This window comes from Nipponia nippon, unplaced genomic scaffold (assembly GCF_047370975.1).
Source record: "Nipponia nippon isolate SJK-2023a ecotype South Korea unplaced genomic scaffold, ASM4737097v1 scaffold_7, whole genome shotgun sequence".
NCBI lineage: Eukaryota > Metazoa > Chordata > Aves > Pelecaniformes > Threskiornithidae > Nipponia > Nipponia nippon.
The window spans coordinates 9,142,215-9,155,688 of NW_028262391.1; the positions used below are offsets into that span (position 1 = coordinate 9,142,215).

A 13,474-nucleotide genomic window follows, 5' to 3' on the forward strand; every position below is an offset into this window, starting at 1 on the left:
GTAGTAGTTAGCAAAATGTTGTGAACAGCAATGACGCTCTGTCCTTGCTTAAGGCAACTAGGCCTGGAAAGATCCCAAGCTGTGAAGGTCGGATTGTCTTGTTAGGAATACATGGTTCCTGGTAGAAATTATTTCCATTAGATCAGATGTATGTATATAATTAGCAGAACCAAACCAGATAGGATTCTTACAGGAACAGCTATGCAGCCAATGAAGTTATTGTATCAGAGAGGTGTTTTTTTCAATAAATCTATTACACAGAGAACAGAATCATATTTCTTTTTACAACAAATTGGATCTTATCCCAAAAAGTCTGCTCTATAGCAAAGCTAGACAAAGAATGTAAAGCTCGCATTTTATGCTTGTGTCTCAAAATGATGTGATACACTCAATCGTGCATGGCATAATAAAATGTTATATAGCCCGGAGTTTTATTTTAAGAGCATACTCATTTTGGATAAGCAGTAGTGAAATCACTTTCCTTATCTGGTGCTTGGGGAAAGGCAAGCATTTTTTAAGAACTGTCTTGCTCAAGAATGTAGAGGACTGGCAAAAGCCATCAGGGGAGACATACTAGGCATATCCAGTACCAGAAAACTTCAGTACTCGGAGAACTTGCCACTTCAGTTACTGTATTAGCATACCCATTTGATCAAACTGATCTCTAGAAACCAGTGGAAGTCCTTTGACTGGTTTCCCTGGGCAGATGAACGTGATCCTTTGAGGGGACTCACTGAGCCTTTATTGTGAAGTACGAGCAGGTCTGGAGGTGCTGCAAGTGCTGTCACAACCACTGGGAAACTGCCAGTGGGAAATTCTAGAAAGCAGCACGTCCTAGAAATTCTGCTGGTTTTAAGATGATGTTAAAATTTATGAAAAAGATGTTATCACGTGATTGCTGTTAATGGGTAAACAGGATTTTCAGGTCTCAAACAAATCCTTTAAGTCCTGTGCCCCTACTAGAGGAAGTGGGAGTCTGATCCTTCAGCCAGCAGAGCCCCTGCTGTCAGCAGAGACTTATTGGTATGGACCTGATGTTAGTGGGCAGACAATAAAGCTCGATGTTTCTGTTGCATCTGCAGAAATGGAAATAATGCCTCAAAGTACCTGCTTTGAAGTATCTCATCGTACAAACAGAAATACAAGAACCTCAGAGACAGTGAGCACAAACTGACGAGGAACAGGTTAGTCCAGATGTTGATTGCAGAAATTGATGAAAACTTCCTTAGGTGACATGACTTGGCGTCAGTTATTTTTCTGTAATCATCGTCTTAGAATTCAGGCCGAACTCAAAAGATCAAAAAATGGGGACTGTTTATAGTATGCAATGAAACCAACCTATACAAAGCTAAATTCATCACTGATGTAAAACAACTGTCTTCAGTAAAGTCTTGCCAGAGTTGAATGCTGCTCAATTACATTGTGTATGTTAGCGTGGTTTCTAAGATACTTATCACAGCAATACAAATAATTGCATTTAAAATATTCCACTGCCATTCTTTTTCTTTTTGTTGTTCATTCCAGATGAAAGTACTCTGCAGATGGACACAAGTCATGTGTAGCCTGGGGCCCACAGTTTCCATTCTTGCATCTAGGACAAAAAATATTATTCCTGTAAAAATAACCAGACATGTAATTGCATTTCGTATGGGTATTTTGAAGGCTGTCTCTCCCAACTGTTTTGTAGATGTAGCGGTGGACACGTATCTGCGCCCTTCTGCTCTGCCTCTGCAGTCATGGAGTGGGCAGGGAACTGAGGTGGGATCCTTGTGTTCAGGAACAGACCCTTCCTTGCTAGGGACTGGGATTGCATTTCCATTGTAACCAGTTCCAGTTCTTTCAAAATTAAATAATTGAGTTATGAACCTGCTTTAGAACAAGTTAGATCGTGCTGGCATGAAAAGCAAGTATTTTTTCCACCTGGTGCTCTAGAATCTAACTTTGGCTTAATTCCTTTTCTGCAGGCTGTCTGATATCACAGCTCCAAGGAAGATGTGATCTCCGCAGCCTTAGTAAGACAGGAAGCAATTCTGCAGCAAAGTGATAACTGAAATTTAATTTTTTTATGTAAAGTATTTAATCCTTAATCAACAAGCACATAAGAAAGGGATAATCTCTTTTAGAAGATCTGCATAATGTGTTTCTGGGCACTGTCTTGTACTCTGGGAGACCACAACCAATTCCTCTGAACTACACAAACATCCAGATTAGATCTCTTCAAAACATCCTGTGCACCTGCTATATGGAAGGGCTTTTGAACAGTGATTTGTGTCCTTTTCCACTTCAGAAACACACAGGAAGAGTCACGGTTTCATTTAGTACCTAGGCACAGCTCTGAAATGGAATTATGCATAAACTTGCTGAACGTTAGATAAAATGTCCTCCCGTGCCTGAAAAAAAGCATTTAGTTAGGGGCTTTTTGCTAACATGTGATGCACATGTGTGTTCCTCTGAATGTTCTGTACAGGGCTTCATTTCTCTAATAGACTTTGCATGGATTTCCTGTACTTACTGGTCAAAAACTGTGGCCAGGATCACTCCAAGGGATCCTTATACGGAGCTCTCCTTTTCTGTGATACAAGCTAGTGTCCTTTGGGCTCAGATCTGGCACTCATCTCCATGTTTTTTCTCTTCTCAATTACAGACAGTTTGCAAAGATTTATCCTATTTAGGACAAAATAATTCTCAGATTATTTTAGGAATGTTCCTCCCTTGAATTTTGTCACCCACTACCCGCAAGAATAATGAAAACCTGTGACTGTACGCTGTAACCTTTCAGAGGGAAGATGCTAAATGTACTTTGTGCTTTGTGGACTACAAGATATGTGGTGATGCTTAGCAAGTAACTAATAACTATAGAAATACAAGTACTACTGAATAGGACTTGGCTTGTTTTTTTTAATAGGAGAGGGACAAGAGAAGACACAGGAGACTAAGAACAAACTGGATCCCTGTCATGCTCTAAATATGTGGATGCACATAAATATTATGTGAACTTATCACGTGGTGTTTCATGGCTGTAAAGAGACCATAAAGCAGTTTTCACCCTTGCTTCTCTCCCTCTTGAAAAAATGACCCCTCTTTATTTCAGCTTTCTCCGAAACAAATGTGCAGTTGCAGGAATAGGAAGAGGTAACCTTGAATCCCTTGAACTCCTGCCTTTTTAGACAATTGAATGCATATAGCTAAAAACTGGCATCAGTGAGCAAGGCAGCTGCAGCACATTCCAAATATTGCTCTATTTAAAGCATCCCAAGGCTCACAAGAACAACTGCAGAGGCAAACCTTAAAACTTGCCAATAAAACCAGCAGAGGGGGGAATGGCAGAACCAGGTAAGATGCACAGCTAAATGTGAATGTAACAATGTATTCTTAAAATTCACAGATCTGAGCAATGTAATGTGAAAATACTCAGCTATTTGTATTCTCGTATGATACACTATATAGTTTACTTCTCAGTAAGAAAGTGTAATCAGTTTAAAAGCTAATTCTATTAACAGCAATGAGTTTAAAGTAGCTTGGGTTTCTCCCGTATTTCTGAATTCTACCAGTTTTGTTTTCTTTAGTTTTTTTGTGGTTGTGATTTTAAGTTGACTAACATAATTAAACGGAACTGTGTAAAATGAGTTGTGTTTTAAATATACTGTCTGTGTAGCTGAAACCTGAGTGTAATGTTAGGTGAACATATAATAATTTAGATTTTAATTCCACAAAGCCCAAGTGGCAGAGCAAAATGAAATTTTAATAACAACCTTTTCAGTATAAGAACATTTCCACTTTCTCCAAGGAGAAAAGGCATTTTATAAAAATGCATTTTATATTCATTGTCATTTTCTGTTTACTTCACTGTAGGAGGTTTGGACGGTGAAACAACTGTAAGTTTAGATATGGTGTTAGCTGTGTACACAGTTATTCAGGTAGTACTTTTCCTTGTAAAAGTAACTTTTTTATACATCTTCATAGCTATATTAAAAGTTTTTAAAGACTACAGACTTTTATCTCCCTTTTTTTGCACCATTACCACTGGTATCTAAGGATAGTGGAATTCTACTAAACTCACATACAACAGGATACTGAATCCTGTTTCTTAATTTTTACTGGTATCCACAGAAATTATACCGATATTGGTATTCCACCAGGAATTAGTACTTAACCATATTTTGCATTGGTAGGATGTGTATTGTTATTTGTGTTTAAATTTTTATTCCCCCCCCCCCCCCAAAAGCAATGTGGCCATAATCACTCAGACGGACCAGGCTGGCGCCAGCACCAGCCCTGGGGTGGCAGCGGGGCCTGACTGCCTCCCGCCCGCACATGCCTTCAGCCCGGTCCCCGCACGCCCTGCACAGGGGGACGAACGCCTCCCTGGAAACGTCAGGGAGCAGATGAGAAATGGGTGGACAACCTTGCTGAAATGAATAACTGCAGGGTTCGCGTGATTCTTAAATGTGAAGCTGGCAAATGCCATCAACACAAAAGCATCTCCACATCAGTTCTGTGGTTAAATTAGATTTCGAAGCACCACAGCCTCTATTGGCAGCGCATAAGGAACATGGAAAAACTTGTCTGTTGGGGCTGGCAGCTGGGAGACATGCAGGAGGCATGGTCCTCTGGGCGTGCCCACGCATTCCCTCCTAGTCTGCTGATCAGCGCGGTGTTCAAACTGCCATCCCAGTGACGGGGTAGTGGTTTGGTTGTCTGTGTGCATGTGCAGCCTATATGAGATAAAATACAAAGAAACGAACGTGAAATTCTGAGGAATTTTGGAGTAGGGAATATAAGACTGCAAATTTGAGCTTGACAGGCTCGGGCAGGGAAACATTCCCTTCTTCACCTGCCAAGCCTCTGCCTGTAAGTGGGAGTTTTTCCACCTGGTATCTTGGGGTGCCCTTGTCAGTGCAGTCAGGCCCAGACATTTCAGGGGTGAGGGCAGCTCAGTGAGACCACAGGCATCTTTTTTCTCATGGTAGCTAGTAGGAGTTTTGACCAACTACAGATGGCAAAACCAAGCCAACTTATGGTTCTGGATAAAAGGTAAACCCCAGAAAAAAATAGAAGATAGCGATCAGATGAAGTTTATCAGTGTATTTAGGCTGTATTTGGCTTGGAAGCTTGTGCTGCTGTATCCTGTAGTTGAGGGATCCTTGGCTTCACTGTGGTTACTTGGGCATCCCGTGGCTGCCAATTCCCAGGGCTTCCGAACTGCAGAAGCACAAACCTCGGGCCTCTGTTTATCACATGTAGAGAAACCCTGCTGTAGCACAGCAAAAATGCTGTGTGTTTGCTGCTCTGACCAGCCCTTCTCTGTTTATTTTGAGATAAATTCATGTTTGAAGTAGAGAAAAATTACTATAATGGGGGAAAAAAGAGTAATTTGTAGCTAGAACGCCAGCTTACGTACACAGGTCACAGTAAGATTCCTTTATTCTTGCTGCCATCCAGAATTGGCCTTTTGATTTCAGCAAGCTCTGGCTCAAACCCCAGAAGCCAGGGTTTGTTTCCTTGGTCTGTTTGAAAGCAATACTTGTGACTGCAATAATCCACATTTCTCTCAGTATTCCGCTTTCATGTGCGTTCATTTAAACAGTGATTATAATGAAACCTCATGTTTTAGTGGTTTAGCTGGTTACCTGCAGGTGTCAGTAAAGATTTCTTTCTTCCCAAAACACAGTTGCTTAGAAGTATTCTGTTCCTCTGCTGCTAGTCCCTCCCCAGCCCATCTCCACCTCAGGCTGGAAAGCAGACAATGCAGATGCTTTCTTTCTGGCTGTTGGTGCACACAGCCTTGCTCCATGGTGAGGATAATACCGATTACCAGATTTAGACTCAGGATAGTTTTCCCTTGGACCAAATATTGGGACCTTGGAGTTTGTCACCTTCTTCTGAGGCCTTGCGAATCAGTTACCCGCTCGGACGTCTCACCTGGCCAAGCCCGAGCCTTGTGCGTATCTCGCACTTCAGTCTCTCCTGCTCGTGGCATAAAATATAGTTTTCCAAGCAGTTGTTTTACTCTAACTCAAGTCTTGGAGTATCTGTCCTGTGACATACAGGAGATCAGAGCAAATGATCTCATAGTCATTTCTGTTCTCAAACTATGAAACACAAGTACTCCTAACGGCTCCCATGAAACTCTATCCCTTGGAGCCAGCTGCTTGCTGCCTCGTGACAAATGCTGGGCACCGCATTCCTGCTGACCCATCAGGGCTTGCCTGCCTCTCTTATCTTACTGCATTTAAACATATAATGAAACACCACATTCAGTAGACACAATGGCAACTCAGCAGAGCTCTGTCAAAACTCTTCCATGGACCCCAGCAGGATCCAGCCCTTTATTTGTAATAGGACCTTTAGAAAAAATGGCAAGTAAAGAGAAATTGTTCCCAACAGAGGCAGCTTTACTTTACAAAGTGTCAAAGGAATAACAGTCTTTAAATGAAACAGGTAAGGGACTCCCCTGTGGCAAAAGGACACTCAGTTTCAAAGCAGGATTTTATCTTTTTGCTTGTGGTTGCTTATCTGTTTCATATTTTTATGGAAGCACATGCAGATTTTCTATCTATATGTTCTCTCTTTCCCTCTTGGTAGATATACCACGCAATATCGTGGTGAGACACGCTTGTGTTGTGCATAGCTTTGAAAGAACAATGTGGAAAACCTTAAATTATTGAGCATCCCTCCAAAGTCTGTCTGCTTGATCTAAGCTGTGCAAAGTGTTGTGAATAGTTTTACATTCTTTATTAATCCCCTTAAAAAAGTGGAAATCTTTTAACTGCAGAAAGATGTGCTTTAAAATGTAATATATTGGTAAGTAATACGATCTCAAAGGTTGATGCGCTGCTTTCTGGCAAGCTTCTGCCATTTGCAGGAAACTGATAGAAGGGTCTTTCAAATTCTGGTGCTGTACAGAAACATTTATATCAAGCACCAGTCCTGCCTTCTGCATGCTTCTTGTAGAACCATCGCCTGCATTGGACTCCACGTCTCCATGTAATTTTTTAGCTTGTTCTAGCACTAGTGGGCCATACAGGCAAGACATCACATGTTTGTGCCTGGCCCAACTCAGCCAGGCAGGTGGTACATTCACATTGGAACCTTTTATGTTATTTTCTTTCTTGAAAGTGGGGAACACCCTTGCTGTGGATAATTATATCAGCCCTAACTACCCCGTATCGCTGTAGTGACAGGATAGGAGAGGGCTAAGTCAGGCACCATGCATAGAAAGCACAGAGGTGAGCTATGAGTCCCTGACGCAGAGCCACTGGCAAACATCCCTTCGGGGTGTGGGAAGTCTCCCGGCATCCCCTCAGAGCAGCCCCAGGCACGTTGATCTTAAATGGGTGCAATGTGAAGTAATCACTGTATTTTTGATTTACTGTGGCCAACCTAATGAGACTTCTAGAAGGTGCTGTACGTGTCAGGGATTGAATCCTGAATCTGCCAGGACAGCTGCTGTCAATAAAGTCCAGTACAGATGTTCTCCTGATGACCTATGGAGACCAAGGACAGAACCGTGCTTCTGTCTCCTCCCTGTACCCTGCTTCTTTTGGAAGTGCTAAGCCTTGTACCTATCTGATTGCAGGGACCATGGCATAGAAATCTCTTTGGGCTTTTGCTATGTATTCTCATTAGAATGCCGGCCAAGATATGGTGACTCCATGCTAAAAATAGCAATCATAGATAATGTGGCCCAAGCTCACAGGTATCTTCTTGCTCTGTGATAATCATGGTTTTGATGTGTTTAATTCAGTGAATTCCGCGTCAATCTAATGTGGCCTTTCTGAAAAAGATCATCTTTTCTCTTTCAGCGCAACTCCCGCTTTCACGTCTCGTTGTGCCTATACTCCTTGCAGTCGGCTGGATAGTGGGTTGTGCGCTAATGGTTTACATTGTCTTCTCTTGATGGAAGTAAGTGACTTGTGCAGCGTCATATACCATCCATGCTTTCTTTGGTTTGCACTGCCACCTTTTAAAATGTAATTTTCTTTGTTTTACAGGACTGAAGAATTTACAGTTATGTCGATTAGAAGAACCTGGAAGTTAAATTGAAATTTCTAATGACTACAATATGTATAAAATGAATTCTTTTTAATATCAACACTGTAAGCATGGTGTACACGTTTTATCTACAACAAAGGTTTGAAATGCTAATTAGAGCATTAGGAAGAATCATCAAACTAGTTTTCTAGTTTTCAAATGGTTTGTAATTAAGCGAGTAGTTTTTGGAGTCCAGTGGTAGGTCAGAACCTGCCTGTTCTGCAGCCTGCTTTGTTGTTGCCACCTTGAATTTAAGCAGTTTTGGAAACAGTATTCCTAGAGTTAGTGAGGCAGTGGTGGACAAAAAAGTGAGTTAAGCTCATTTGTGAGATGTGCCCAGCTGGGGAAGAAGTATCTCAATGTGCTTGGGAAAGTTTTAAGTGAGTTAAGACAATTTTTTAAGTTTTGTAGTAAAAAATAAATTATTAAATTTAAAATATTGTGGTGGTACACTCTCCCTGTCCCAAGATCTGAAGTGTTAGTGTCTAAATAAATTATCTGAAACTACGTTATCTTCCTTTTCTAAAAAAAGCAAACAAACAGTCATACAAGCATACTAATACATAAATCAAAAAAAGTCCTTCAGAAAATGAAAGGCAGACAGGGAAAGTTACCTGGAAGCAATGCATCCTAAAATGTATGACTTGGACTTTCTAAATCCTAAAACATCTGGGGTTTATTTAATAGTACGCAGATAAATACCAAATTAACTGCTGGTCTCTTCTGTTTACATGATGTTCAGGGCCCAATTTTGTATTTTTTCCATTGGCAACCAATCCAGTTCTTGTCAAATTAAATGCCGCTGGACTCAGTGGGCACTGAACTGGATCGAGACCATGTGGAATTCCAGCCCTGTTTTCTGGCGTGCCGGCAGCCCCCCTCTGCTGGCACCAGACAAAGTGCAACCGGGGAGATTGGAGAACAAAGATAGAATTTAAAATTAAACTAAATAACTAGTCTGGAAAAAATGAAACGCAATAGGTGAAAATTCCATTTCTGCACCTCGCAGGAACTGTTAAAAAGCACAAATACAGGACAGGGAAGTGCTGGCTGGATAGCAATTTTCAGAAATGAGCCTGGGAGTTGCTGTGTATCACAACCTGAATTCAGGTCAGCAATGTCGTAACGTTGCTGTGAAAAGGGAAATATCTCGGGACGAATACCAGAAAAATGGCCTGAGAGATGCATGAAATCACCCCCCTGCTCTACCAGTAACGCTAAGGCCTCCCCAGCCTCCTGCAGCTGGCTTGGGCACCACAGGACCCAGCTTTGGGCTGGTGGGAAGGAACTCAGGGGAGAGCAACAAGAGGGAGCTGAGGTTTGTAACGTTTAACCAGGGAGAAAATGAGCACGCTGGAGTGGTTCAGCCTAGGAAAGAGCAGACTGAAGAAAATGTAAGTCTTAAATATATCAGACTTTTTGAAAGAGGAAAGGAATAATCTCTTCTTGGTGATACACAGGGCAAGAAGTAATGAAGAACTAGCAAGTGAGATTCAGGCTGTCCTTATGGTAAAGGCACAGAAGTACTGGAAGACATTTTTAGGCATAATAATCAATATTACTATTGATTACTGGAGGCCTTTGAGAACAGATGGACAAACATTCCTTGGGCATGCTGCAGGAGTACAGGTGATGCTGCCTCGGTGCCTGAGGGCAACTATTTGACATCTCCTCATGCACAAGTCTCCATGACTGTAAGTACTCCCATGAAATTCTGTGGGGCTGTTTGCAGAGAATCATAGAATCATTTAGGTTGGAAAAGACCTTTAAGATCAGTGAGTCCAACCATTAACCTAGCACTGCCAAATTCACCACTAAACCATGTCCCTAAGTGCCACATCTACACGTCTTTTAAGTACCTCCAGGGATGGGGACTCAACCACTTCCCTGGGCAGCCTGTGCCAGTGCCTGACCACCCTTTCAGTGAAGAAATTTTTCCTAATATCCAATCTAAATCTCCCCCGGTGCAGCTTCCTCGTCCTATCGCTTGATACTTGGGAAAAGAGACAGAACTGCCTGATGGTAACAACAGGCAAGTACTACTTCCAAGATTAGGCTTTTTGGCATACAAGGAAAAACATTTTAATGCTGGTTGCAGTGTTAGGAAAAATCTGTATAACATAGGAGATGAGCTGCAGGTCATGCACGCAGTGCATAGGTAAAGCCGAGCAAAGAAAGGCAGCAGTGCTATTGGAGCAATGAGACTGACCAGGGAGGCTAATGTTCACATGAATGCATTGCACGTTGGTCGCGTCGTCTCCATCTAACTGTGGACTACATAGCAGAAAGGGCTGAGCCTTCTGTCACGTATTTAATGCTTTAACTTCATGTGTCCTTAAAACCTCCTAGATGTTTCCTGAGTCATTAAGAGGAGGAAGAGGCATGAGAGAACCGTTTCTTTAGCTTGATCCAAGGGGGTGGGTGGGCCAGTTCTCTGAATTTCCCAGTTTTCATGCTCTACTGTCAGTGTGCTCACGTGCAGCTACCGAGGCAGTTCAGACTCACCTACCAAACAAGGGCAGAAGCTGAGAGGATCACAGGCCTTTAGGTGAGATAGGCTGTACCACACAAGCACTGGTAGCTGTTGCATGACGTATCAAAATGTAGTGTACTAAACTGTTTGCCTTGCAGTCATCTGAAGATATTGTAGTGTTGCCTGAATCAGCCTTGGTATGGTACTCCTATGCCTTTCTTTAGAAACTTGGCCTTACATGACATATCGCTGAATATCAAACTTTTTAAATAGCTGCTACCAGCTAAGGAACTTCAAACTTTTTAGAAGCAGGCAAGAGTTAATTTCTCATGAGGCCTGGGCAAGTATTTTTAGCCTTATTATGGGGAAAATTTCTTGGAATCTATTGTTATGAAACAGAAACATGTATGTCCTTCAAAAAGAAAACATCAGACTTATTTAAGGTTGGGACGTCTGTTGTACAGCATAGCATGTCTAGAATTGTGGCTCAGACTCACTGTGGCATCCTGATTATCTTGTACTAGGGGTTTTGCCTTTTTTGATTGTAATTGGAGATAATTATATTCACCTGCTAAATAATGTGCCTTGAGACCTTCCAGTGATCTGGTCATTTAAATGAGAAATGATCATCAGATAATCTGAGCCACTGCATTTTCATAGACAGCTTTGAGCTTTTGAGCTCGAAGATTTTTATGCTAAAAAGTTTCAGTTTTCAGAAGAGTAAATCATTAATAATTCAATCCCCAGTTAAAGTAGAGAACTGAATATGGGAGGCATGTCTTGAAGATCCTAGCAAGATGTATGTTTAAGGGAATGTGAAAAAAATCTTAATGACCCTTGATGGGGTAGATAGAGAAAGAAACTATTTTTTTGACTCCTGCTCATGCAATTTGTATAATTTTGAGACCGGCACATCAATCAGACATCCTGTCTCCATCTGTGGCCAGTGTCTGTTATCCTTTAGGAAGGGAAAAAATGCAGAAATATATTTGGCCATAATGCAACCATGAAAGTTCCTTTGCAACTCCAGCAGCTATTAGCAGAAGCACTGAAGTGTGACATTCAGTTTTGGGAATTGTCTTCATACCAAGTTACTTCGCCTGTGAATGAACCGAGGGCAAAGGGGCAATCCTGTTTCATCAAAGGTCCTCAAAGAGGGGATAAACCATGCAGTCTCTTGGAGAGCTGGAGATTCCCAGTCTCTGTGGCAGCTGCTGCTTCCATGTGAGGACCTCCAGCATCACCAACTGTCTTCTAGTCACTTCCAGATGAGAACATCCATTCTAACTGCTCCGTACACGCAGACTAGGCAAGCTAAGAGGCTAGTTTAAGCCCATACTTAAGCAGATACTTTATCTCATTTTAAAGTACCAATGCCTCATTTTCTAAGACTGAGACCATCCAGACAGATACTAGCTCTGACTGTCCAAACTCTAGACAATAGGGAGGCTCTTGAAGACAGAGGTAGGTGCACGTGCAGTTCAATCCTCTGCTATTTTTTAAAATCTCCCAGGAAACCTTGTGCTGAGAAATTGTTTGCCATTATACAAAGTTCCAGTCTACGTCTTGTCCTACGAGCTCATTCTTCCTTTTACGAGCAGACAAAGCAAACAGGGAGTTTCTTACCCTGCACAACTTGTCAGCCATATCTGGTTTGCATTACGCCAGCAGTGCGCTACGGAGCCAGCAGCACTCTCCCGCAGCTGCCTCGCAGCGTTGATCTGGGCTCTGACCCGTGCAGCTGCAGCGCACCCCGCGGACGGCACCGCACGGGTGGGCGTGCAAGCTGCCTCTGAGCTGCCTGGCCACGGCTGCCACCAGGACAAGGAGACATAGAGTGACTTCATGGTGACCACGTACGTATTTTCACGTTTCAGTTTATTTACCAGGCACTGATGACAATAGTTCTGAAAGATCCAGTTGACCCAAGCAGCTTTTCCAAGTGTCTAACAACATTTGGCATCAAATGTTTCAAATTAAAATGTTACAGAGCTAAAATATAAACATTACAATATGTTTTAGCTTTACCTGCTTTTTGAGAGCAGAAAGATCTGATTTGGCAGAGCAAAATGACATAACTTTTTACGTTGGCTTCAATATCGTCAAGCTGACTTGCTATATACAAAGGAAAAGAAGTTCCTGCCAGTTTTGTAGAGTAATAAAAAGAGGTTTATTCCAAGAAAATATGCATCCCATACGCTGTTTAAAGTCCACTGACCACTCCGCAAAGTGGCCTTTTGCAACCACCTTCAGGACAACCCACTCGGGTGTCTTTTCATAACGAAACGATACAATGTACTGCTGAAGCTTCCCACACATGCAGGGGCGTATTCAGTAACAAAAGGTTTGGGTTTTTTTCTTCTTGAAAAATGAAATGAGTGTTGGGGTGCTAAGTTTTTTCTCTTAAATGGAGAGATGCTAGTGATTTAGGAGAAGAAGAAGAAAACATACACATTCACATTTCCTCCAAACTAGAGGTGCATTGCTATTAAAGCGCGGCGATGGCTTCAGTTTTTCTGTCACCGTGCCAGTACGTAGAACATTTGTGTTGTTACGACGCTGGAGAGGACTCTGGCATCGTTACAGTATAATGCCACTGAGGTCTGAAGAGCTGTATCGCGTCACCCGAGATCCAGTTCTTGATGAGCAAAGGTGGCCTGCACGTGTTCAGGGGGGGCACCTTTTTCAAGCCCCCTTTTCATTTCTATCATTTCCTTCCAGTTAAGATCACGTTTTCTGTGATCTACGATCATTTTTACTGATTAATTTATTATTCATCTTTTTATTTACAAAAGCTAAGTGGGAACATTTGGGTTCCTATTGCTCCAGAGAACGGTTGCCAAGTTTGCACCATGGCCTCTGCTTGGCTTTCCCTGTTACCCACGGAACAGCTATTTGAATAAGTTGATTGGGGATGAGTCTCTGTCCATCTGTCCCAGGATGCTGCCTGTGGCTTCCTGGTAACTG

At 42.1% G+C, this 13,474-nt stretch overlaps 1 protein-coding gene across 1 annotated transcript; it reads left to right on the forward strand.

Moving 5' to 3' along the window:
- Positions 1 to 3,320: 3,320 nt before the first annotated feature.
- Positions 3,321 to 7,900, forward strand: STRIT1 (small transmembrane regulator of ion transport 1). The gene is made up of 2 exons (XM_087739677.1): positions 3,321 to 3,333; positions 7,806 to 7,900. The coding sequence occupies exons 1-2, from the start codon at positions 3,321 to 3,323 to the stop codon at positions 7,898 to 7,900; spliced, it is 108 nt and encodes a 35-aa protein (XP_087595803.1).
- The last annotated feature ends 5,574 nt before the right edge of the window (positions 7,901 to 13,474 follow it).